Source organism: Paramisgurnus dabryanus, chromosome 12 (assembly GCF_030506205.2).
Source record: "Paramisgurnus dabryanus chromosome 12, PD_genome_1.1, whole genome shotgun sequence".
Classification (NCBI taxonomy): domain Eukaryota; kingdom Metazoa; phylum Chordata; class Actinopteri; order Cypriniformes; family Cobitidae; genus Paramisgurnus; species Paramisgurnus dabryanus.
Genome location: NC_133348.1, coordinates 28,179,828 through 28,207,723, shown reverse-complemented (window position 1 = coordinate 28,207,723; position 27,896 = coordinate 28,179,828). Strand labels below are relative to the sequence as shown.

Sequence of the window (27,896 nt, the reverse complement as noted above, 5' to 3'; positions counted from 1 at the left end):
TAACAGCACATGTGACATCATCACTTGAGCCCTGCTGCAGAAAGCCTCTGTGGCTGCTGTGATCTTTAAAAATAAGCTGTCTCATTTGGAGTTGACTACAAGTATATGGATTCTGGTGGAAATAGTAAAAAGTGTTATTTTAGATATTCTGTATTCATGTGCATTTAGTTTGTTTTAGTTGACACTTCTTATTCCAGATCCCACTGAATTTAAAGTGATCTATTTGAGTTTTGAAGCTCAATTTCTCCATCCACTGGATTGTAACGGGATTAGGTGTGATCTATGATCGCCCTCCACATTCCTCAAAGAATTATAGGCCCTGTCCCAAATTGCGCACTTCATGTGGACTTTCGGTCTCCTGGCCTTAAATTGCGCATGCTCGCTTAGTCTACAAGTCCGTAGGGTGTCCCATCTGTCATTTTTATGCTTCGACGTGTGCTCATCAGCGCCCCCTTAATGCGGTCTTTGGCAAAGTCTGCACTGCAGCAGGCTTTGCGCACTTTACCAACCCAGAAGTCCTCGCGAAAGAGCAATCAGACCAACCATACGACGGATGGGAGGAGTTTACACTGACGGGCAACTTCTCTACCTATTTTTGAGTCTGTCCCAAAATACAACTCTGCTGCAGCCTCTTGGACACGCGTCAAGGGTCCCTAAGGACTGCGCTACATGATGTCTTCAAAGTGTGGACTCTGAGGAGGTCCACAAGTCCGGAGTGTGCCATTTGGGATAGGGCCTTAGTTTATCGGCAACTTTGCTGCCAGTTTGCTGCCAATTTTAACTTTCATGCCTGCTGTATGTCCAACACGCTATCGCAGGAGTTTATTAACCTTATTGGCGCTTTTATGGATTAACGATTCTACTCATATCCAGGGCCTTACTCTGGACCTCGTTCTATGTTATGGTCTTCTTGTCACTAATATTAAATAATAATATAAAGTGCTTTCTGATTTTATGCTCTCTGACCATATGCCCATATTATTTTCTCTGTCTCTCCCGGATTTATCTCATCATTCTTCGTCAGTTGTTACCCTGTCTTGCATTTATTCACCACAGTTTAGTGCAAATTTCAAGAATCTTTTTGCTGAAACTTGCTCTCAGTTACATCTGGACCTTACTATGTCAGATTTGAATGTTGACCAACATCTCAATCTTGTCAACCATGCCTGGCTCAATGTTCTCAATGTGACGGCGCCTCTCAGGCCCCATAAGCTCAAAACAAATCTGAGCTGTGGCTTAATTCTGAGACTCACTTTTTAAGACAAAACTGTCGAAAGCGGAAAAAAACCCCATCTCAGAGTCTTTTCAGTCGGGTTTTAAATCTATTCATAGTACAGAGTCTGCTCTTTTAAGGGGGCTGAATGATATTTACCTATCCACTGACTCTGGAGAGTCTGTGATCCTCATTCTAAGTTGCCTTAATAAAGGCCATCCATTATAAATGTTTATTCGTTAACTCTTAAAAAACCTACAGGAAACGTTTTCTCTAGGTTATAAAAATACAAAATAAATAACCTACAGGGAACGTTCTGGGAAGGTTCTCTTTAGGTTATAAAATTAAACCTTAAAATAACCTGCAGGGAACGTTCTCTTTAGGTTAATTTAAATATAACCTACAGGGAATGTTCCCAGAACTTTCTTATTAGGTTCCCCAAAATAACCAAATAGTAACCATAAGGGAACATTAGGGGAACGTTATGTGTTTGCTGGGTTGAACTGTCTGCTGATTTCGACACAATTGACCATTAAATTCTATTATCTAGACTCGAGTCTTGGGTGGCTCTTTTAAAATGGGACGGTTTTAAAATGGTTTCAATCTTACCTGTCAAACAGAACATTTTCGAGGCTCTATCCTAACCTCAATTCTTTTTTTCACTATATATGCTCCCTCTGGGCTTTTTCCTTTTTTCTTCATTTCACTTTTATGCAGACAACACTTTTATTTGCCCATCAAAAGAAACAATCCCCCAGCTATGACTTCTCTCCTGCTCTGCTTAGAAGATGTTAAATCATGGTTTGCACAAAACTTTCTCTTCTTCAATGAGGACAAAACGGAGGTTATTGTTTTTAGTCCCCATGAGCACTCTCAATACACGAGCCCCGCTCTGGGAAGTCTCTCCGCTTATAGTTTCCCCCGTGCACAACTTATGTCAAATGTGTTCGTTATGAATTTGAATTCAAATATTGCGCCTCAAGAAGCTTTACGACACACTGCTTTATGGCAGTGATATCAAACACTCATTGGCTCTTTTGTGTTACATCACAGATTTGTGACATTGCTGTCTTTCACTCAATGTTCTTTGTACATTTGAAATGCACGCCTTGACAGAGAGAAGCTGGATTAACATTCTCATGGATTAATAACTTAAAATTTTCTCTGTACTTAATTTACTTCAGAGAGGACGCGACTGCAGCACATCGTCATTTTAGCTACTTTTGGTTCTGCTTTTGAAATTTTGCAATAAATAATTTATTGTGATACATTAGTCTGTCTGTTATGCTTTTAATTTCTAACAGTACATGATTTTAATGAACTGTTTTGGGTAGGACTCTATTAGCGGCTTCAAATATCTTTTTCTATATTGTTACAAAAATGTTCCTAAAGATTGCATAATATAAAAAGAATAAATTTTTTGTATAAAAGTGTTTGGGTTTAGGGTAAGATTTGGGGTAGGGTTAGGGTGGTATAATTATCGATTAAATAGTAAAAAAACTGTAAAAACATTATGATGCTACAATTTAATGTTGCAAATACGTCTACATTGTACGCTTCAGCATCTATTTTAAACATAAAAAAGTATGTTTGTGCTTTTGAAAGTTTTGAAAGTCCAGGCTGTATAAATTCAGCACGAGTGTCAAGAGTTCAGGTGTTAATCTGTGTTTGCAGACTTGGACTGGGCATCAAGTGGTTAAACAACAATGCATCTGTTACAAATAAGGATCTTTACTCCCTGAGTACGACAGGAGAACCGATAAGGTGTTCGTTTAATACCGGGTTTTGGGACCCATCCCTATGTGTGGGTTGGCATTTGCCTCATTTATTACCCTTTCTGGTGCTTTTTGACAATTGTTTTGATGGTCATGTTGAATGAATGCTCTCTGTTTGTAGATGATTTGTATACAGTGGATGAATGGAGATGGTCTTATAAGCTTCCCAAGACTGAAGGCTTCCTGATGTTTCAGTTTCTCTTGGCATTGGTGGTCTTTGTGCGTATACCTTGGCACTACAATAGTTTGATTGGTTTCCTCTTTCATTGAATCACTAGCTGTGTCTTGTTTCAGAAGGATGCATCCTATGAAGATTGCATCCTCAGAAGATTGAGGTATACAGAGGGTCCTCAACCTGGAGATAAACAAGACGTCCTTTGTAGGACATATGGACAGAAAAGGAAACGGGAAGTATCATTGCTATGCCAAAACCTTTACAGTGCCTTTGCACTCTCACACCAGTTAAATAAAGTTGTTTCTGAATTTAGAGTAACTTGAAAATAAAATTAGTTTTATATGTTTTAATATGTTCAATGATTGAGGAGCTGTGGCGTACATACCGTATCTGAAGAATAAAGTTTACCCATTTTAACCAGATATTTAAGTGAGTTGTAGGGTAATGAGACAAACAAAGTTTACAATTTATTATATTGTCGAAGAAGGTTTTAAACTTCTCATGTGATATATCATTACAAAGGTTAAACGGTTTATCATTGTCATTGCTATAAGGCTGTTTTATGAAATAAATGCCCGAGCAAAATTATTGTACATTTTATGCAACAAGTTCATATCTCAGTGTGTTTATTTATAAAAGGACATCATACCTGTGTTGTAACACTGCGTATCCTTTATAAAGCCAGATGAGCTTGCACTGCTGAAATCTTTATTCTCTTCTAATTACTCCAACCAAAAATTTTGCTTCCATCATTGTTGCAACAGATTTGGAAAGGACTTTTCTGTGCCCAAATAACCCTTGTGGCCGTTTATGTACAAAACATTGATGGTTTGGGTGATGAGCATTTGGCTCAGAGGTGTTCAACTGGGTTCAGGTCTGAGCTTTATGAAGACCATTCAAGTTCTTCCACATCAGACTGAATAAATCATTTCTTTATGAACCTAGGAGCATTAATGCTGTCATGCTGAAATTAAAAAACTGCTCTGCTCAATCTGTTGCTATAAAATTAAACGCACACAATCCTCTAGAAGATCACTATATGCTATAGGATTAAGATTTGTGCTTACTGAAATGATTATAGTCAGACCTGTTCATTAGTGATTCCTGGGCATTCCTGGTACCGGAGGGCCACTGTCCTGCAACGTTTGGCTCCAACCCTAATCAAACACACCTCAAAAATCTAATCAAAGGCTGCAGGATGGAAATGGCATTCAGGTGTTTTGGTGTATTGAGCTAAACTTTGCAGGACAGTGACCCTCCAGGACCAGGAATGCCCACCCCTGCTGTAAAGTTAGCATAAAAAAGCATTATACGCGTAATGGTCTGGTTAAAATTCTAAAAACTATTATTTTACATTTAATGCTAATGTACATCCCATGAAGTTTTTGCAACAATTTATTCCATATATTCTATGTATTTAATTATTTCCCATTTTTGTTAACAGTTGCCCTTATTTCTATACAGTTTTTCTAATTTTTTCAGTAAATCTGCTTTGTAACAATGCAAAATGGCTAAAAGTGCCATAGAAGGTAACATAAATGCCTTTTCTGTGGACTTGCTTTCCACTTTTTAACATGATACAGCACATCAAGTGTTGGCACATAAAGTGGTGGCATGTTTTCCAAAAATATTTGTGTTCAGTAAAAGAAAGGAAGTTGAGGTAAATGATAAACAGTAAATCTCTCTCTTTATTTCTCTCTCCTCATATTTATTGATCCCTTTGTCTTTATGCACAAGTCTGAGCAACACTAGCGGCTTGGCCACTGAAGCTGAACCTGTTTGGTGTCACATGTTACAGTAATTTGTTAAAGCAAGCCAAGCTTAAAAAGATCACAGACTTTTAGAGGAATAATTGAACAGAGTAGGAGTTGGTTTTGTTAGATTAAATGTTTTATTCTGAATGTTGTATATTCACCAGAGTGCTGCCATTAGAAAAAATCTTCAGTTTCCTCAACAAGTTACAGCTCGTGTCTGTTTCAATAATCATCCCACAATTTTAACATTCCTTTATTGTCTCATACAAGATTATACTCGGATATTATATAATCACACAAAGTTGATTTGTTGTGATAGCACTGTTATAAGTATTGATTTCTGTTCATCTGTCAAGCTCAATGAGTTATTGTCTCATGGGTCTCAAAACAAGAAATACATTCTTTGTAGAATATCTTGATAATTTTTTTCTCACATAAAGCATGTAGATATCACGGTCATCATCACTTTAGTCATCAGAGTCAGTGAGGATCTGGCATTTGTTTGACACTCGGCATGTCTATGGAGGCACATGAGGGTTTTATTAAATTGTTTCAAGAAAGGGCTGAAATCAAATACAGCACATTCCTTTAACTATGAAAATGTTTTCATTACAGACATGATTTAATGTCAAAACAATATATCTTTAGGCCATTTATAAACCAGACGCAGTAATTAAAGATCAGACAAAGTTTTTCAGACTTACATCATTATTTTATTGTTGTGAAAAAGCAAAAGAAATAAACAATGCTATTATAACTTCCAATAATAATCTTTCATTTTGTTGAAATTTTTATTATTTCCACCAGATAACATGATTTAGCATTAAAATACCAATAGTATTACAGTATGCTAATAATATAAATACTTTATTTTAGTGTTTTAATTATAAGGCACGTAATTTTACAGCGTTTGTCAGGGATATTCTGCCTAAGTTAGGGTGGCTATTATTTTTTATTTAATGGTGGGAACACAATATAAGACATATATATATATATATATATATTAATAATTATTGAAAAATACAATTCATTCATCAAGTAAAATGGTTTATTATCCTACGCCTGTAGGCTGTTTGCACTTGCCAAGCAACATACTGTGCACATATAGAGCGTGCGTACAGTTCACAATAAACAATGAAATCTGACTCAATCACTTTACAAACTAATCAGACTTACTTTTATTGGTACTTACCATAGACTGAGGTATATAAATGCTGACCCTGCTATAACATCTCTGTTATAAGGCCAAATTTGTGAATGCACAGACTTTTAATTGCTTATTAAGAGACTTAAACATATAAAAATATAATAACAGTCAGTTAAACTCTTTGGAAATCTAAAAGCATCTATCTGTACACAACATAAACACAATAAAAACACAAAGCGAAATTAAAGCCAAACAGTCCATATAAAAACACTAGATGTGTGTGTTAACAGATATGTTGGTATATGTAGATGCCTGTGCCACAGTCTGATCTCCAGGCCTCAAAACCCTCTAAAAGACTCACTATCAGGCTCTTTGTCAGGCGTATAGATCGACACAATATGCTGCTTTCCACACTGCTGAGCTCAAGTTATTAAAGATTTGAAAAGGCTAGATATTACAGGTCACCCCAGCATCTTCCACATGACCACAATTGGTTTTTCCCCAGCCTGAGAACTTACACTGGTGAATAGTCTCCTCAGTCCCCACACAAGCAACATCATCCATCCAGATCAGACCAGTACCTAGAGCCAGAGAGAATCAAGAATAACGTTTTGGTTTTATATCATAAGACAAGGTACTGATGATGACACAGAGAATCTCTTGATGATAGACACGCTGCATCCTTACGAGTCCTAAACAGCATTCCAAATTAAAATAAATTCAATTGTATAATGTTGAAAGGATAAAATATATCCTGCCAAAGCATCTGCCAAATGTGTAAATGTAAATGCTATGTACATTGCATAAGGAATAATTAATGAACAGAAGCTGAGTTGTATTTTGATGCTTGTAATCGTTGACTCATTAAGACGATTCAGAGCCAACACCTCCTTTACTTTATTTATCGTGCACTTTCAGATGAACGACTTTGCAGATCGTTTACACAAATGGACAGCCACAGTTTTGGAAAATCCTTTAAAGAGCCACACAGATCCAAAAATGAAAGTTATCTGTATTGCAGTGTGTCATGTAGCTGTCCATCAATGTAAACAATGTGCAAAGTAGTTGAACCAAAAAGTGCACGATTAATAAAGTTATTGGCTTCTAAAGTAGGGAGTCGACTCGGAATCACTTAAACGAGTCGTCATATGGACTGAATCTCCTGCCTGTCTATCCACGTAATACGAACACTTTGCATAATAATCTCAGCCTACAGCCTTGCCCGGGACAAACGAAAACTATGACCTGCCCACAGCTAGTTTATCATATCACGCTGTGTTTTCAGTTTGTGTTGTTTTCACTACCAAAGGATGAAGATATATGAAGAACCTCTTTTTTTTAGGGAGGGATATACTAAACGTTTGGCTGTGAAGAATCAGTGGTTAAAATTACTTTTTCACAGAGGGATTTACTAGACATTTGGTAACGAAAGATGGTTCAGTACCCAATTTATTTGGAACAACATGCGTCTCATAACCACAACCTGTAAGTATGATTATAGCTACATACTTGCTTAAATTAATGTAAAATGTTAGTTTCTATCGTTGTTTTTATTGCTTGGATTAATGATGAATGATGTTGTTGTTTAAACTCTTAATTTTACTGTCAGACAGTCACGTTAGCAAGCGGGTAACGCATGTGCACTAACTTAGTGTTTACATTTTTGCTATGGTCCGGTTAGTTTACATAAATGCTTAAATGAATGTAAAATGTTAGTTTCTATCGTTTTTTTTATTGCTTGGATTAATGATGAATGATGTTGTTGTTTAAACTCTTAATTTACTGTCAGAGAGTCACGTTAGCAGACAGTCGTTGAACGGCTTCACACGAATCGTTTGGGGATCTCTGAGAAATGGGGTAATATTAAATTTATATTTTGAGAAAATTACTGTGTTTTTTGACCTTGCATGCATTTAAACCTGTTAAACCTGGAACTTATAAACATTGATAGGATGCTTAAAATGTGCATCTTACTGGCTCTTTAAAGGCACAATACATAAAATTTACTGCTAGAGGTCACAATAAAATAGGGCCTAGCTTGATGACGCTATAAAGGAGTGTGAAATCATCTGAGTTATAGTCTTCACTTTCACAGATAATGTAAATCAATCCAACAAGACTCACAAATCATGTTCAAGGATGAAATCAAGTTTTTTTAACCGCAACATTATAATGTAAGCCCACAGTGTGGCTTGATAGAAACAACATCAGTGTTGTGCTAGACGTCACTTCTGCATGCAGCACTGCACAGATTGATCGGCGTATTACAAGAGGGACTCGACAGTAAACACTTTTGTAAATACTCTTGTGATACTTTAACGCTGAATGATCTGTGCAGCGATACATATGATGTAGAGATTGTAGTGTCTAGCACGTCACTCTGTTGTTTTTTCCATCAAACCACTCTTAAAGTTATTGGCTTAAAGTTACATTATATCTTATTTCATTACATCACTCATGAACATGATTTGTGAGTCCTGCTCGATTGATTTCCATCCACAGATCAGTTTGCTCAGCCCTGTGCAAAGTCAAACAGACCTCTGATTTCTACAGCAGTAAAAGTGCAAACACACCAAGGACACTGTGAACACGATACCACCCCATTCAGACAGCCAACGACAAGCAGTAGCAGAGCGACGCGACCTCATTCATTTCAATGGAAACTGGGCGACTTCCGGCGACACGAGCGAACGTGACCGTTGGCGACAGAATGTAGGCGCGATTAGCGACGGAGTCGCGCGACAAAAGTTGAGAAAAGTTTAACTTTATGCAAATTAGCAGCGAGTTTCACAAGCGACTACCAATGGGAGTGAAGTAAGTGGAGCACTGATTTGTTGTTTACAACGTCACACTACTACGCAACCAGAAGTGGGAACGCCCACAAGCGACATCAACCACCAGCAGCAGGCGATGAGCAGCGATAACATCGCTGTCTGTCTGAATGCGGCGTGACAGGCAATGACAAAGGTGTGGCGTTACTCTGGATAAAATAGGGAATTTCTCTGGACTCAAACATTTTACACACATGGACAGATCTGTCAGTGTGCGCTGAAAGATACTTATACAATCAAGTTGTATAGCTCTTTTGTGTAAATTAGTGGATTTTAGTGTTTTCCGTGAATTGCATGTCTGTAATTCTAACCTTGTCCAAACCGCCCCGTTTTGTGGACTTCTTTGGCGCCATGGTACCCCAGCATCCTGCACACAACGGTTCCATCTTTTATGTCCCAAACATCGTCACACACCGTCCCCCATCGACGCTCGTGAAAGATTTCAACTCGACCCTCGTGAGGCCCTGACCCATTCACCAGCCTCACCAGAGTTTCTTCAGCTGAAACAGACACACTCATACTTTACTAAAGGACATCACAAGTGGTTAAAATCACTTTTCTACCACTGGCAGTCATGTGACCAAACAAACAGTGAAGGACTTATTCACCTCTTCACTTATTTTAGATTTCTGTTTTTTATAGCTGATTTACAGGTTTTTAAACTTACCTGAAAGTGATGCTTTTAATTTTGGACTATTACTTTTTCTCCTCGGATCCAGACTGCTGTTTCTTCCCGGGCAAAGCTGCCCATCAATTGTGACGTGTGTGTTTCACTTTAAATCTTCCATAACACACACTGTTTCTGCTTATCTCATGTTAATCTTGAGTAGCTATAGAGTAGTATTACATCCTTCATATCTCTGAAGAGTCTTTAGTTTTATCCCATATATAAATAAGAGAGATCAGATCTACCTATACTTTCCGGGAAAACATGAGATCCTGGAGGCGTCTAGCAGAAGTCTATTCAGTTTACATTACTGAATATGCACTTAAGTGCTGATTGCCAACAAAACACAGCTATTTGATGCAGTTTTACTTACCGCCTGCGACTCATGGCCCATTTCAACAAAATCCAGCGTTAAACAAACACACTCACAACTCCCCTGCTACCGCAGATAAATAAACTATATCCATTGTTTTCATAATGCTGGGTTTATTTGGGAAGCTGAACAAACTTAAATTTCCCTCCCAAACAACAAAAACCCACTTCTTTGGTGATGATTTTGTGTCATCTGTGGTACTATTTAAACCCACCTTATGTATTTTAATGAGAAATCCCTCTAATGACAATCTTTGATGATTTTCTGAATAAAAATGTTTAAAGATAAAATAACTTTGTGTGGTTTTACTTTACCAACCTTTTACCTTACTTATCTATATTTAGAAAGGCCTACAAATTACACGCCATGTAACATCATTATATAATAGATGTCTGCTAATGTGTATCATTTGTTCTCAGCAGGAAAATAAAGAAAGAGAAAAAACTACAGCACCTAAATCAACTACAGCATACAAAAATCATAAAGGCATTTCAACTTTACAATAAGAACAAAGTAAAAATTTTTAAATGCAAAACAGTTTGGAGAGAGTGAATGTCAAGAGATGATGCTCATCGGGGATGGCAGACCTGCGGTGAGCACTCGCAAACATTGTTAAAATGATGTTTTATAATACCCTGAAAAATACATTGATGTTTTACTTCTTTCAAAATTAAAATGTTTTTATATTTTGTGATTATATTTACATGGTGCCAAAGTAGCAATTAAGCCCCCTCCAAAATGTTGGCTTTATTTATAAAATATCTTAATTGTACAGTGAGGAAAATAAGTATTTAAACAACCTGCTATTTTGCAAGTTCTCCCACTTAGAAATCATGGAGGGGTCTGAAATTGGTGCATGTCCACTGTGAGAGACATAATCTAAAAAAAAAAATCCAAAAATATCACAATGTATGATTTTTTTACTATTTATTTTTATGATAAAGCTGCAAATAAGTATTTGAACATCCGTCTATCAGCTAGAATTCTGACCATTAAAATGTCCACCTCCACTCCATTTATTATAGTAAATTAGATGCACCTGTTTGAGGTCATTATCTGAATAAAGACACCTGTCCACCCCATACAATCAGTAAGAACCCAACTACTAACATGGCCAAGATCAAAGAGCTGTCCAAAGACACTAGAGACAAAATTGTCACCTCCACAAGGCTGAAAAGGGCTACGGGAAAATTGCCAAGCAGCTTGCTGAAAAAAGGTCCACTGTTGGAGCAATCATAAGAAAATGGAAGAAGCTAAACATGACTGTCAATCTCCCTCGGACTGGGGCTCCATGCAAGATCTCACCTCGTGGGGTCTCAATGATCCTAAGAAAGGTGAGAAATCAGTCCAGAACTACACGGGAGGAGCTGATCCATGACCTGAAAAGAGCTGGGACCACCGTTTTCAAGGTTACTGTTGGTAATACACTAAGACGTCATGGTTTGAAATCATGCATGGCACAGAAGGTTCCCCTGCTTAAACCAGCACATGTCCAGGCCCGTCTTAAGTTTGCCAATGACCATTTGGATGATCCAGAGGAGTCATGGAAGAAAGTCATGTGTTCAGATGAGACCAAAATATAACTTTTTGGTCATAATTCCACTAAACGTGTTTGGAGGAAGAAGAATGATGAGCACAATCCCAAGAACAACATCCCTACTGTGAAGCATGGGGGTGGTAGCATCATGCTTTGGGGGTGTTTTTCTGCACATGGGACAGGGTGACTGCACTGCATTAAGGAGAGGATGACCAGGGCCATGTATTGTGAGATTTTGGGGAACCACATCCTTCCCTCAGTTAGAGCATTGAAGATGAGTCAAGGCTGGGTCTTCCAACATGACAAAGACACACAGCCAGGATAACCAAGGAGTGGCTCTGTAAGAAGCATATCAAGGTTCTGGCGTGACTTAGCCAGTCTCCAGACCTAAACCCAATAGAGAATCTTTGGAGGGAGCTCAAACTCAGGCCAGAAATCTGGAGGAGTGAGCCAAAGTCCCTCGTGCAGTGTGTGCAAACCTGGTGAAAACTACAGGAAACGTTTGACCTCTGTAATTGCAAACAAAGGCTACTGTACCAAATATTAACATTGATTTTCTCAGGTGTTCAAATACTTATTTGCAGCTGTATCATAAAAATAAATAGTTAAAAAAAATCATACATTGTGATTTCTGGATTTTTTTTAGATTATGTCTCTAACAGTGGACATGCAACTATGATGACAATTTCAGATCCCTCCATGATTTCTAAGTGGGAGAACTTGCAAAATAGCAGGGTGTTCAAATACTTATTTTCCTCACTGTATATTCTAAAATATACATAAACTAATTATACATTTTTAGAGATAATGAGAGCTAATTTTAATAAACAAGTTTTGTTATAAACCAATATCTATGATAAACACCTAAACTTAAACTACCATTTTGCTACAAATGACATAGTTGAGCTACATGGTTACTGTAGCTAAAGTCCTGTTAATTTATGTTTGCAATAGTAAACGTGTTTATCCTAGGGTGTAGTAAAACCCCAATTTATTTTAAATCCAAAAGTGTTTTGGAAAACCAAAGTTAAATCAGTTGGCATATAATTAATTTTACCTTTTATTTCTTGATAGTTAGCACTTTTATTCATAACGTTTTAAATATCAACAATATTAAACATAATATCCACATTATTAGCTGTTTCTTTCTTAGTATTTTGTTTGACCGATGTGTTATAATGTGGAAAATGTACTTTTTTGGTCCTTCTGCCCCTGAGCTGTTTTTTGTGTGTGTACGTTGTAATCCCCATGATCAAATTCAACAAATACAGAAACGCGCTGCGAATCCTTAAAACACAAATACAGAAATGCGCTGCAAGCAAAACAAATTACAACGGAAGTGTTTCTGGGGAATGTTTACTTGAGTTGTAAGAATTGGCAGCGCGTTTCTGTAATTGTTTGCGTTGTGAGTATCTGCAGCGCATGTGTTGTCAGACTGATGAAGATGTTTTCTTGATTGGCTGGTGTTTTTTCTATTTGCTATTTGCATGCCTGGACTAAGTGGGACCATGTTAGCAAACCAGTGTAGGGAATAAGGATATAGGGGGCTGTTTCGGACACAGACAAGTGTTAATAGGAATTAGAGTCCACGAATTACTTGGCTATGCCGAGCATTCGCAGTTATATGGACCGCACGTCCATAGGTTATAGATATACATGATATACATATAGATATACTTGGACCACAAAACCAGTCATAAGGTTTTTGAAATTAAGATACATCACCTGAACAGCTGAATAAATATGATTTCTATTGATGTATGGTTTGTTATGATAGGACAATAAATGAATTTTAAATAATATCCAAATTATTTTGGCATAAAAGAAAAATCGCTAATTTTGACCCAATGCATTTTTGGCATAAGACTGTTTTTTTGGTCCAGGGTCACATATGTTGCCATGGTTGCTGAATGTAAAAAGACAGAATGGAGACTTGGAGCTGAAATCAATAGGATCAACTTTAATTACAATAATAAGAACATGTAGACAGGCAGGGAAACACACAGTAATTAGGACGGAGAGCAGACAAACAAAAAGGGAAACAGGAGAGATGATGATGATGATGATGCTGCTGATTGCTGGAGGATGACTGTAGACATGAAACAGGTGAGGGAGCGTGGATGATGAGGGGAAATGTGATCCTAAGGGAGACAAATGATGAAAACAAAGGAAACAGACAAGCAGACAAACTGGGAGTGTGACATATATAAGCCATTGTGCAAACTGCTGTCCCACATCCAAAAAACACATTTAAAAAGCATTTAAGTATTCAAATGTTTGCTAAAATCCTTTTATTATCTATTTTAAAAGCCCACAATATTTAAAACAGGGGTCTCCAACATAGTCTCAATTTAAATATTTATTTATTACATATTTTTTATATTAGTTTGGCTTGGTTTATGAATGTTAACATTTGAAACAATACTAAAACGTATTAGAGGTGGTTTCCCGGACAGGGATTATCTTAAACCAGGATTAGGCCTCAGTTTACTTAAAACATTACTTGTGTGCATTTTGAGGCAAGACAAAGGGAACTAATGTATTTTAAGATATTTCAGTGCAAGTTGTTTTCAGTTTGGACAGCTCTTCCATTTATTTTAGTCTAGGACTAGGCTAATCCCTGTCCGGAAAACCGTCCCTAAAACAAGTAAAATAAAATAAAATCAACAAGTAAAACAAAAAAGTTTTGAGTAGACTTTATCAAAATGTAGCCTTCCAAAATCTTTTATCCATTGTGATAGCCCTTACTTACACAAAGGTTCGTGACCCCTGATTTAAAATATCAGTAGGATTAAAGGAATAGTAAATTTTCTTCAAAGAAAAATCCAGATAATTTACTCACCACCATGTCATCCAAAATGTTGATGTCTTTCTTTGTTCAGTCGAGAAGAAATTATGTTTTTTGAGGAAAACATTGCAGGATTTTTCTCATTTTAATGGACTTTAATAGACACCAACATTTAATACTTAACTCAACTCTTAACAGTTTTTTTCAACGGAGTTTCAAAGGACTCTAAACGATCCCAAACGAGGCATAAGGGTCTTATCTAGCGAAACGATTGTCATTTTTGACAAGAAAAATAAAAAATATGCACTTTTAAACCACAACTTCTTGTCTAGATCCGGTCGTGATGCGCCAGTGTGACCCCACGCAATACGTCATGACGTCAAGAGGTCACAGAGGACGAACGCGAAACTCCGCCCCAGTGTTTACAAGTGTGTTGAAAGAGGACCGTTCCTACGTTGTTGTATGTGGAATGATACTAATTAATGTCTTTGTGTCAGTTTATTGTTTAAAATGGTCCGCAAATGTGCGTTTTATATATGTAACACGTGACCTCCCTAAGTCACTACGCATTTACGTTAGGTCGCGCTGGACCGACCTACAGTAGACGAAAAGTTGTGGTTTAAAAGTGCATATTTTTTATTTTTCTTGTCAAAAATGACAATCGTTTCGCTAGATAAGACCCTTATGCCTCGTTTGGGATCGTTTAGAGTCCTTTGTAACTCCGATGAAAAAACTGTTATGTGTTGAGTTAAGTGTTAAGTGTTGGTATCTATTGAAGTCCATTAAAATGAGAAAAATCCTGCAATGTTTTCCTCAAAAAACATAATTTCTTCTCGACTGAACAAAGAAAGACATCAACATTTTGAATGACATGGTGGTGAGTAAATTATCTGGATTTTTCTTTGAAGAAAATGGACTATTCCTTTAATATATAATAAATATAATAATAATTTTTGGGTACTTCAATTATGAGGTAGCTGTCCGGAACCCTAACCCATAAATTAAGTTTTTTTCCAAATTTCTTTAAAAAAAAATTTGTGATAATTTCTTTGTAAATCATGAAACTATATGTAAAAAAAACAATGTCATGTTACTACTGAAACAATTTATGTTTTAGTCCATTATTATTTTAACCACACCCCTACATTTTTGATCAGGAAATATTAATGTCGCTCTCTCGTGTAGCTATATGGTGAGTTAATAGGCCCACAATTGATGTATGTGTTTAAAATTCTGTGTGTTACTTTACAGGATGTCCAACCAAACACCATCATTCCTGCCATTAAGCACATTTTTGGGGTGTTATTCCATAAATGTTGTTTTTATATGTGTACAGAACTGTGCTTGTTAACCATGTGCTGATAGCATCTTTGCTCAAAAGTATCTAAAAGTTTTACTTTTGAAACATGCAAGAACGAAATGGTGAAATTACGGTGTGACATCATTGTTTTGGTAGTGGCAAAAGGGAACACTTAATCCTTTATTTGGGAAAATAACATTTTAGTACAGTTATGCAAATCATTTGTTTTATAGAATGTTTTAGTATTGTTTTAGTGTGCAAGTTAAAATTGTGTAATATGATATGGTTATCACTGTAAAAAATTTGCTGTAATTTTGCAGCTGGTTGCCAGTAACTTACTGTAGAAGATAAAGTCTGAAAATGTTTCATGTTCATTTAACTTTGAACAAAATGTTGCCAGTAAATAACATAAATGTAAAATCTACAGTGTACACTTAAGTGGGCACGACACACAGACAGGAAGATAAATGCTGACTATGACTCCAAGAACATCGTGAGTTTGTGTGATCACTTTGCTTATAGATGTTTGTAACAGACCCAAATCATCTCTGCTGTATAGTTGCATTTGTTCCAGTTGCTGAATCTGTTATTGTAGTTAATGTAGTGATTACTTTATTTCTGGCATTATGGTATTTCTGCGCTGTGTTAGATATGTTAGCATGTTTTTAATAAGATCAGTCACAAACATGATTCCTGCACATCTATTGTGTTTTGTCTTATTTACTCGCTGTCGTGTACTGTGTGCATCACTTTGTCTCCCTCTTCATGTTTTGTCCACTTTCCCTGCTGCTAAAGAAACTCTTAAGCCTCTTAAAAGTCCTCGTCGATACTCCTAACAATTTTGGACCTTAAAACCTCTTTTAAGGATTAAGATGTTTTCTGAATGACTTCTTTCTCCCTAGTGACCAACTTCAAGAAACGTCTTACCTCTTTGCTTGCCAAAAGGGTTTCTCCACCAAGTACCAAGTCATGTTTTGCTTGGGGATCAAATAGTTATTACCCTTACTGAAATACAAATCTTTTTTTTAACTTTAATACTTTTTGGGGGGATTTTTTGGGTTATATTCTGTCTCTATTAGTTAAAATGAACCTACTATAGAAATTATAAACATTTTCATTTGTTTTAAGTGGGCAAACTATGCTATGCTCTCAGGCTCCATTTATAAATAATATGTTCAGTCAAAAATATGTTCTGTGTTGACCACTAGATGGCCTTATTTACTTCTGTTTGAACAACTAACTTTAAACAGCAGCTTTAAACCACACGCCTTTTTCTCTTTACAGTTCTCTGAGAGTCTTTGTGTAAATCAATCAAACCCACCAAACTATTGATTAAATGTTATTAGCATGAACCACTTGGTGTGTACAATATTTATGTATATAAATAGTTAATTTTCTGGTGTTAAGGCCCTCTTTCTATGTTAAACAGCTTGACTATGATAAACTTGACTTAAAAAAATAATTAATAAAATGAACTTATCAAATCATGCAGTGTAGCCATCTCTGATGTTTGCTTAACATTTGGACAGAACCCTATTCTCTTTGAGAAACTGATTGTTTTCCAACACTTGACCTCACACTTGCTAATTTAAAAATGCAATTTTTTCGCTCATTGCAGTTTTCACAAAGTGACTGTTTATTGTGTGCTCTTTAAACCTCAGTTTAATCTAAGTCTATCAGAATGTACAATAACCTAACCTGAATTGTTAAAGCTAATTTACACAAAATGCAAAGCTCAAATGTGAAATAAGTCGCACATGATAAGCTGATTCACACCGATACCCAAACCAATATTTTTTTTTAGGCTAAAACAGGCTTTTCACACTCTACTTAACCCTGGATTATCATTTTTAAAACAGCACTTTCACCTTTTGGGTAAGCAATTGTTCACATTTGTAATTCTGAGAAATAAAGACGCACATCATCCAAGAGGTGATCAAAGTTAACAGTAGTTTTTTTCCAATAATATAAGCTTGTCTGTTGCCATCTGCTCATTTATTAAAAACCTCAAATTAATATATTTAATTTACTTATGTGTTAATGCATACATGAATAGGGCATTAAATGAACAGAGATGTAGGATCAAAATGAAATGAATTGTTCTGCTTCTTTTTCACAAAAATAAAAATGCACCTGTTTTCTCTCCTTTGTCTTCTCGCTCGCCCTTTTCTCCTTTTTGTCCCCGCTCTCCTCTTTCACCTGTCGAATAAAATGCACATTTATTATCTTGTCTCAGTGTTGCATTTGATACGTAGTTGCCTTTTTTTATTTAAGCCATTATGGAAACATTGTAAACAATACTTAAACAGTCCGTATAAATTCACAAATTACTTGCAAGAGTATTTTGTGTCAGCAGCATGTGCGGTAGTCTTCCTGTGAACGTGCACTGAATGACTTGGAGGATAACAAATTGTGGAATAAAATCGTTTGTTTTGTTTTCTTTGTATACAAAAGTGTTCTCGCCGCTTCATAAAATTATTATTGAACTACTGATGAAACATAGACTTTTTTGATGATGTTTTTTATTGTTTTCTGGGAAAAGAACTGTAAATCAAACTGCAGTCTGCAGTCACAAGACCCTCAGTTTTCATCAACAATATCTTAAAAATGTTTTCTGAAGACAATCAAAGAACTTGGTGGTTTAGAACGACACAGGAGTAAGTGATTTATGAGAAAATTATCATTTTGGGCTGAACTAACCTTTAAGATTAAGTGGCCAGTTAAAAGTCAAAAGAATGAAAAAACCAGTATGAAAGACTTTTTTAAAAAAGAGAGTCCAACCACAGCGCAAAGGTCTTCCCTTGTTTTCTGATTTGCACACTAAGGTGGCAAAATCGTGGAAGATACCATTCTCTAGTTAGTCACCAGTCAAACACAAGTTTTACACGCGCACAGTGGCAAAAAAAGTATGTGAACCTATTGGAATTTCATGGTTTTCTGAATAAATTTGTCTTAAAATGTGATCTGATCTTCCTCTAAATTAAGGGTATTGACAAAACAAAACGTGTCTAAAAATAATTACACAAAAAAATTAAGATCTTTCATGTCTTTATTGAACACACTCATTCAACTTTCAAAATGGCAGTGGAAAAAGTAAGTGAACCCTTATAATTAATAACTGGTTGACCCCCTTGGCAGCAATAACCTCAACCAGGCACTTCCTGTAGCTGTGAACCAGATCTGCACATCGCTGAGGAGGAATTTTAGCCCATTCCTCTTGGTTACATGTTAACAAAGTTCTTCTGAGGGTAATCCGCGCGGTGTTGTTATAGAAATATCCATATTTAAAACTTTATTAACGTAAATAACTAACTTCCGGTAGCGCCGCCATCTTAGACTCCTCTGTATTCAGGAGAGAGTATTAGCGTAGTGTACGCACTTTTCTTAGTGACATATGACAAATTCGGAGGGCGGGGCACAGAGCAGCCGCAGAGTAACCTCCGTAGGCTGCGTAAGCTCTCATCCTGAATGCGGACGCGACTAAGATAGCGGCGCTACCGGAAGGTATTTATTTACGTTAATAAAGTTTTAAATATGGATATTTCTACAACAACACCGCACGGATTACCCTCAGAAGACCTTTGTTTATCATCCTGGAGCCGTTTGGATTTAATTTGTGAAGGATGGACGCACTTTTTTTGGACTTGAAGGTCGTGGACCCCGTAACATTACATTTAATCAACTGAAAGATCTAAAACATTTTCTAAAATATCCGAAAATGTGTTTGTCTGAAAAACAATGGACATATGAAACTCGGACAGCTTAAGGGTGAGTAAATCATGCGTTTAATATCATTTTTGGCCGAACTATCCCTTTAAAGAGACTCCAGACTCCAATTATTTTGGTTGTTCTCAATAAAGACATGAACGATCAGAATTTTTTGGTATAATTATTTTCAGACACATTATATTTGTCAATACCCTTGACTTACATGAAGATCAGATCACATTTTATAACAGTATATTTTTTTTTATTAAAAAAACTCAAAATGCACTGTTCCAAATTCTTATGCACAACAGTTTCAAACTATTCATAAGTTGTAAAGAACTGAAAATGGTAATTTGTTGAATTTCCAGTAATATTTACTGAAATCAAAAGCTATTTTAAACAAAAAATCTTAACAGAAGTTGTTACATGTTAACATAGGACCCCTTCTGTTATATCACCATTACAAGTCTTACATCAATTGAACTTTTTTTTGAAGTTTTTGGAGAGTTTCTGCTTGAATTTCTTGGCAGGATAGCCTCCCTGAGATGCTGTTTTGATGCGAACTGCCTCCCACTCACATAAATCTTTTGCTTGAAGATGCTCCAAACATTCTCAATAGAGTTGAGGTCAGGGAAGGATGGTGGCCACACCATGAGTTTCTCTCCTTTGATGCCCATAGCAGCCAGTGACACAGAGCTATTCTTTGCAGCATGAGATGATGCATTGTCATGCATGAAGATGATTGTGCTACGGAAGGCACTGTTCTCTTTTTTTGTACCATGGAAGAAAGTGGTCAGTCAGAAACTCTATGTATCCTTTGCCAAGGTCATTTACGCACCTTCAGGGACTCTAAAGGGGCCTACCAGCCCTCTCCCCATGATTCCGGCTCAAAATAAGACTTCGCCTCCTACTGTACTTGCTGACGTCCCAGTTTTCACCAACTATCCACTATTCCATCCATCTGGCCCATTCAGGGTTGCACGGCACTCATCACAGTTCACAAGACTGTTTGAAAATGAGTCTTCATGTATGTCTGGGCCCACTGGAACCATTTCTGCTTGTGAGCATTTGTGGAGGTGGCCTTAATAGAAGGTTTATGCACAACTGCAAACATCTGGAGGATCCAACAGCTTGAGGTTCGTGGGAATTCCAAAGGCACCAGCAGCTTTAAATACCTGTTTGCTTTGTAATGGCATTATACAGTAGGAGCTGCTCTTTTAATCCAATTAATTTGTCTGGCAAAAATCTTCCTCGTTCTGCCTTTATCTGCACAAACCTGTGTGTGCTCTGAATCAGCCACAATTTTTTCACAGTACAATAATGCTTAAGTTTTTGTGAAATATGTCATGTTTTCACAACTTGTCCAAGGCATTGCACTATTTGATGGTTTTCAGCAGCAGAGAAAGGCTTTTTCTTTCCTATATCGCTTGAAACTTGTGGACTGTTTAATAATGTGAAACATCCTTCTCAAGTAGCTTTCCTTTAACTGGGCTCACCTGGCAAACTGACTATCACAGGTGTCTGAGATTGATTTCAGTGATCCAAAGAGCCCCGTGACACAATACTATTCATGAGTTTAATTGAATTTTTTTTTTTAAATGTTTATGAGGTTGTTTCCCGGACAGGGCTTGTCCTAGTCCCAGACTAAAATGCATGTTTGAGCTGCCTTAAATTAAAGGTGACATAGAATGATTGAAGGGGGTATTTATCCTTGTTCTGTGATGTGACATGTAGATACATTTTTTTTTGTTTGGGTCTGTAATGCCTTAGAAGCTTCCTAATGACCTCTCTCAGATAGCTCTATTAGGGTGGGGGGTTTTAAACAAGTGGTTTTGAACCTATTTGTCTCCCCCTACTGGCTTAACTTGCAATCTCATTACTGATTGGCTGACTTTGCTGCCACTCAAAAAATGTAGCCAATTATTTTAAAGTGGAGGGGCAGTGAGATGCCTGTGATGTCATAAGCATCAGTTTTTCAGATTGGGCCGTTTTCTGGCTGACATTTCTAAAAGAGAAATTTCTATGAGACTGAGATGTTTAGCATGTCTAGAACTTTTTGTATGTTCGTGAATGCGGGTAGACTATCATTATTCAACAAAGACTAGGTAAAAACGGTTTTTCATTCTCTGTCCCCTTTAAATCTTACACATCTTAATATATATCAGTGCCATTGTTTTTGTCTCGCCACGATGCACGCCAGTATTGTTTATTTTTTTGTAAGGTATATTTGTAAAAACTACTTAAATCTCCTAATAAAACTAAGGCCTAGGCCTGGATTAATTTCAACCCTGTCCAGGAAACTGACCCTATGACTCTTAAATCTGCATAATAATTTGGAACGCTGTGTACAAGGTTGTAAACAAGACAGATTTGGGGTGATGCCAACAGTAGAGTGTTTACACTTAATGACGATTTTGCAAGCATACCAGGCGGATTTATTAAGCCGAAGCAGAGCCAATAACACGGAGCAGCTGTTCACCGAGAAAATGGTGATGTGTCCAATACGTATTTATTATATTAAAACTAAAAAATATCAAATACTGTTACAAATTGGTTAATGCTGACAGAATGACTGACAGATTGGCTTGTCCACCCAGTCAGAAGAAACAAAATATTTTTGTGGGAAAGCAGATTTGCAGATGCATAGCCTACATGATACTAATCGCTTTAATAATAAGTGCTCAAATACACATAATTCAGAAATAACTATTTCCATAGACACTTCTGTTTCTTAGGCTTTTAAAAGTGATTTTAAATTATTTGAGCGCAAGATGTTAAAAGTGAGCCGTTTCACACACACACGCACGCACACGCACACACACACACACACACACACACGCACGCACGCACGCACGCACGCACGCACGCACACACACACACACACACACACACACACACACACACACGCACGCACACACACACACACACACACACACAGACAGACACACACACACAGGTGTGTTATAAAAAGCATGCAAACACAGAATCTCTGTGCTTTACAGGACACACACACACACACAAAATCATCTCGAAATACCTCAATCTTGAGTCTTGACACATGTCTCATAAAAAAGTTAGTTCTGAACACCTGTCATTTATATTATGACATTAACATGGACTTTGCACATTTATGATGTTTTTGAGTACCATTACTCACGATTATTGGAAAAATGCATCACATTCTCAAAAATGATTCTTTACATTTCACATCATCTCATCCACTGTCATGAGGCAACAACACAAAGAGGAACTGTTAGGTTGTTTTGATGTAAGCCGAGAAGGATAAAATGAAAGTGGGGGATGGTGTTCTGGAATTCTGGAGAGCATTAAAGGAAAATCAGTCTATGTTTTGGAAGGTGCAAGGAGAACTGCATGCTTAGAAGATGAGATCAGTGGTTTAAGTAAGATTCAGAGTTAAAGTAAAAAATGCACTTTAAAATGTGTTTCTAGCAGAAAATGAGTCGCCAGTGTGTGTGCGCAGAAACATCCTGAAGTTATAAAAATCCATCTACTTATCTTTGTGTAAACTTCTTTTAACCATAACAGTCACACAAAACAGGCTGTTGGGGATCCTATATCAATTTGATGTCACATTGATTATGCCCCACCCATAACCGCTCACAGACTCCGCCTCCTCAGACTCATAAGACCAATGTGGTCATCTGCACCTTTCTTCGAATATGACCAACGAAGGCATTTACTAAATGAACACCTCTACCGGCAACAGGTTATACAAGTTTGGGAGCAGGTTATGTTTGAGATGTTTTAGTTACTAACATAAGCTGAAGGCTAAGGTACCTTGGGATAAAATAAAATGTGGAGATTAGAATCTTAACTCTAAAATTAACATATTTGTTTGTGTTGGGGTGGGTCACTATAAAAAGCTCTTACCTTTAGGTCCCACAGGTCCAATATCTCCTTTCTCTCCATTATGGCCATCCTGACCACCTCGTCCTGCCAGTCCCCGAGGTCCCTGAATGCCCTTCTCTCCTGCTAAACCTGATAATAAACACATGTACACATTTATTCAGGAGACTTCAATCTATCCTCCAACCCTTGAATTATATTTTCTATCACAGGATTGCTCAGGCTGTCAGCAAAGAAAAATCCCAGACAGTCCAGTCGATTACAGAACGCATTATTATTCATATAACCCAAAAGCCATCTGAAAAATAAAGTGTGATATAAGTGTGATATAAATTGTGTGGACAAAAATTTTGCCTTTTCTCATTTTCCATGTTTCCGCTAGGACAGGGGTTCTCAACCTTTTGCAACTCACATTAGTAAAAATACTAATTTCTTTAAAATTAGAAATTAGGATTTAATTTTTATTTTATTATTTAGGTTTAAGAGATCCTGCAGTTTCCTGCTATTGCTCAAGTGGAAGGGGAGTTTACCCTAACAACTTGACACATCAGTTTACATTGTTATACAGTTTTAATACTATATACAAATTGAAAAAAAATTATTCATTGAATTTAATAAAAATTTTTAAGGTAAGTGGTTGCAATCAATTTATTTAAGCTACATTTAAACAAAAAAGATAAGTAAAGTAAAATAAAATATAAAACTTTTGTTTAAATGTAGCTTAAATAAATTGATTAAATTCAATGAATCATTTTTTTCAGTGTAAGTGAAATAGATTTGAACTAAAATGATAATTAGTATGTACAGTATTAACAACCATTTAAAGGCACATGTAAAAACTGGATACCTCTTATTCCGGTCAAACCAGGAAGTCCAGCAGGTCCCAGGGGCCCCATATCACCCTTCTCACCCTTTGGACCTGGTGGTCCTAAAATGGCATTAAAAACAATTCAATTGGTTTAATTTCAATAGTTTTTTTTAACACTACCCTAAGTTATTTAAGACGAACCTAAGAAACAAAAATCTAAAGAACCTGCTTAGTCCCATGCTCGAACTACTTGTGCCAAGTGGTTGATGTCCTCAGGGCAACATATTGTTCTAAATAAAACCTAAACCTACCCCAAACCCCAACCCTAACCATAACCAAACCTTAAAATCAGAGGGACATGATAAGTAAAAAACAATGGTCTAGAAACAGCTAAACCTGGCTGTAAGCTTAAACTTAAAACAAACTATAATCTTATTTCTGAAATCTGATTGGTTGATTGAAATGTTGTCATAGGGTCAACATAATGTTGGCCTCAGGACATCAACCACTTGGCAAAATCAGGAGAGCCGTAGTGCTCATATAGAAATGTCTCACTAATATAGATCTTCTTATGTCTGTAAGAAGCTTTATTCATTCTCATTCTTGAGTGCAGCGATCCCAGACTGAGCGAGCGGCGAGCATTATTCTTCTTTTTGACCTGGACTAGCAGCTCGGTACGTTTGTTCTGTCTTAGTCGTACAAACACATGTTTGCCCAGCGCTTAGGACTGTTTGAGTGTGTGTAGAGGAGGAAGGCGTTGCTTGGACCTTGAGTAAAACAACACTATGCCAAACACTTCCAAATCCTCGTTTCATTTGCAGAAACAAAAAGCTATCCAGTTCTTATTCCAACACAGTGGCCCTGTGGTGTTTTGACCAGATAACTAATTGTTGTAAAATTTAGCTTGGTGGTTTTATTAAAAAATTCCCCGAAAGCAGTAATCTGGCTCTATTCAAATGCAAATACATATATTAAACAGCTGTCCCTTGTGGTTAAATTGCGCTTGTTTTATGTCATTCCAACTTCCAACTAACTTGTTGTTATGACGACATATGTCACTTGATCTATCAACATGGCGAATGAAGTACGTACATCCGAATTTATTCATACTATCCATAATCATACTATACACCCGGTCTATTCAAATCTTACCCTGGAGGGCCGGGGCACTACAGAGTTTAGGTCCAACCCTAATCAAACTTATCCACCTGTGATTTTCTAGTGATCATGAAGAACTTGATTAGCTTGCTCAGGTGTGTTCGACCCCAGTGGACGTTTGTTTTTCAAAACTGTAGCAATACGTACCTGTTGGTACATATTTGTGGCGCTGCAAAAAAGTGTGCAGAGGTACGTATTTCCCATGAGACCAGGTTGCAAGATTTGAATAGCCCTGCTATACACAGTACCTACTGTTTTAACGGTCATTAAGTTGGTACTTCATCTAATTCAGTACCTACTGTCACAGTGTGTGATTTCGGACGGAGACAGAATCTACATTAGCAGGTCACTCTGTTAGCAGAATAGTTTGTCAGTTGTAAATGCATTTTGCAATGCTCAGAAATACTTTAAGAAATAGAAATAGTCATAGTTTAACCCGTTTATAAGTGTGAAGTGTACCGTTTTTGTGTTTTAAATGGGTTCTATGCGAAGTTACACTCGCTTGGATAAACAAAGATATATCACTACAAGGTGATTACTATCGTAATAATCCTAACAGCGTGCTGGATTTGCAGAAACCACGCGCACCCAACAGACACCGGCAACCGGTTACACACCTATAGACGGTTTCAGCAGCAACAACATAAACAAGCAGCTTTCGTGAAAAACACGTAACTTCCGGTAAACTCCGCTAAAGGGGATCACACACCGGCCGCGCAGCTCAGCGCCGCGTCGAGTCGCATCTAGGACAACTCGGAGGTATTGTAAAAAAGATAGCGTCTACTTCAAAAAGGCAAAATATACGTTCGCAGCCAATGTTAATTGTTAATTATTTGGGACACATATGATGTTATTTAATGTTAAACTATGTGAGTGGCGCTGTGTGGCGTGACAGGGATTTGAGAAACTTCCTGAGTCACAGCTGGGCGGCGCGGACAGGCGCCACCTGGCGGCGCCGGTGTGCGTATACTCATAGAAAACAATGTGTTCGATTTTTTTAGAACGGCACGGCGCTCCACGGCGCTGAGCTGCGCGGCCGGTGTGCGATCCCCTTAAGAGTAAATAACAACAAAGTCCTTTTAAAGTAGTTTATTTATATAACAAGCAAAATAAACAACACGTAGATTAGATAGGAAACCAAAACATTTGATATTTTCGAAGAGGTATTTGTTCAAGAGTTCAGTTAAGCAACTAGTCAGACAGATTAAACAAACAGAAACCGGAAGTAAAAATTACCAGACGCGTAATCGCATCACCACATGTGCGTCCGATGAAACGGTCTACAGCCATGATGCACTTTTACTACACCGGTCCTCGCTGCTGTGTAACATCAAGCCTGATGTGCTTCTACCACCGGAAGAAACATGGCTAGACCAGTCGGACTCAGATGCTGAAGTCGGTCTGGACAATTTTACAAAAATGAGGGCAAACAGAAATGAGCAAACGGGGAAGACGCGCGGCGGTGGGGTGTGCATGTACATAAACAACAACTGGTGTAAGTACATCACAAGTCATGTACAGACGATTTGGAGATACTAACTGTGTCCCTACTATTTGCCTCGGGAATTCGCTGTTGTTGTGGTCAGCTGTGTTTATGTTGCCCCCAGCGCTAATATCAATGCAGCAATTGACCCAATAGCCAGGGAAGCTACCAACACGTTAGCTAGGTATTCCAGCGCACCAGGGTTTATTCTGGCGGACTTTAAAACCTGCAAGTTGGACTGTGTGTTGCCATCATTCCAACAATATGTTTGGATGTATCTTGGATATGTGTTATGGCAATATAGCCGATGCATTTTATACTTGTTCTTACCCACCGCTAGGAACTGCTGATCATAACATCATTTCACTACTACTGCTGTATAAACAACAACTGAAAAACATAGTCCACAACGCTTCATTGCCCCACAGTGGTCAGAGGACACAATCGCTCGCTTACAGGGTTCATTGGCATGCACCGATTGGGACATTTTTGATTGGAAACCGAATGGCAAGGTTTCTGTTATTACTGACTATATAAACGTTTGTATCAGCACGTGCATTCCTGTCAAAACAGTAAAGAAATATCCAAACTCCATGCCATGGATTACTTCCCAAATAAAACAATGTCTTAAAGAAGAACAAAGCCTTCAGAGAGAAGAATTGGGTTAGCTTAAAATTGGAAAACCGCAATATTAAGAATGAGGTATTATATATACAAGGACTGGAAAATAAATTGTCCAATATAAACACAAACAAGCATAACAGACAGTATGGACACTAACAGGATGTGAAACCAGAACAACTTCATGTACAATTCTGCAACAGATCCAGTACTATTTGTAAAAGAACTGAATGCCCTTTACAGTCATTTTGACAAGCAGGATTTTTCAACTGAATGTGAAAACATCTTGAGAGCCTTCCCTCCTCCAGACCCACCTTTTAACGTGGAAGATATGATGCATCATCTCAGCAAATGTAAGCTGGGCAAGGCCCCAGGTCCCGAAAGTATCTCAGCACAGGTGCTGGAGAACTGAGCTCAAGAACTCTCATATATTTTACACTTACTTTTTAGCGAGTTTTATTTCACTTCGATTATAGATCCATATGGATCATAATCCTGTTCATAAGAAACCTTGGCCCTTGAAGCTTAACCACTACAGACATGTTAGCCTTACATCTGTAACTGTAAAGTGCTTGGAGAACCTGTTGCTAAAATCTATTTGCCAAGCTGATAATCCACAACTGGACCCCCTCCAATTTGCCTATAAGGCTTAGAGGACGCTGTAGCCTGTCAGCTGCATCTCCTCCTTCAG

The 27,896-nt window shown here is 37.4% G+C and overlaps 1 protein-coding gene across 2 annotated transcripts in view; it reads right to left on the bottom strand.

The window, feature by feature from the left end:
• Positions 1–5,623: 5,623 nt before the first annotated feature.
• Positions 5,624–27,896, bottom strand: part of scara5 (scavenger receptor class A, member 5 (putative)) — a 65,049-nt gene continuing 42,776 nt past the window's right edge. For both annotated transcript variants that reach the window (XM_065257400.2, XM_065257403.2), the window contains 5 exons: positions 23,983–24,063; positions 23,160–23,267; positions 17,694–17,759; positions 9,207–9,395; positions 5,624–6,645 (listed from right to left, as the gene is read on the bottom strand). In XM_065257400.2, the coding sequence (XP_065113472.1) occupies positions 6,512–6,645; positions 9,207–9,395; positions 17,694–17,759; positions 23,160–23,267; positions 23,983–24,063 (578 nt within the window). In that variant the 3' untranslated portion in view covers positions 5,624–6,511. The remainder of the gene's footprint in view (positions 6,646–9,206; positions 9,396–17,693; positions 17,760–23,159; positions 23,268–23,982; positions 24,064–27,896) is intronic.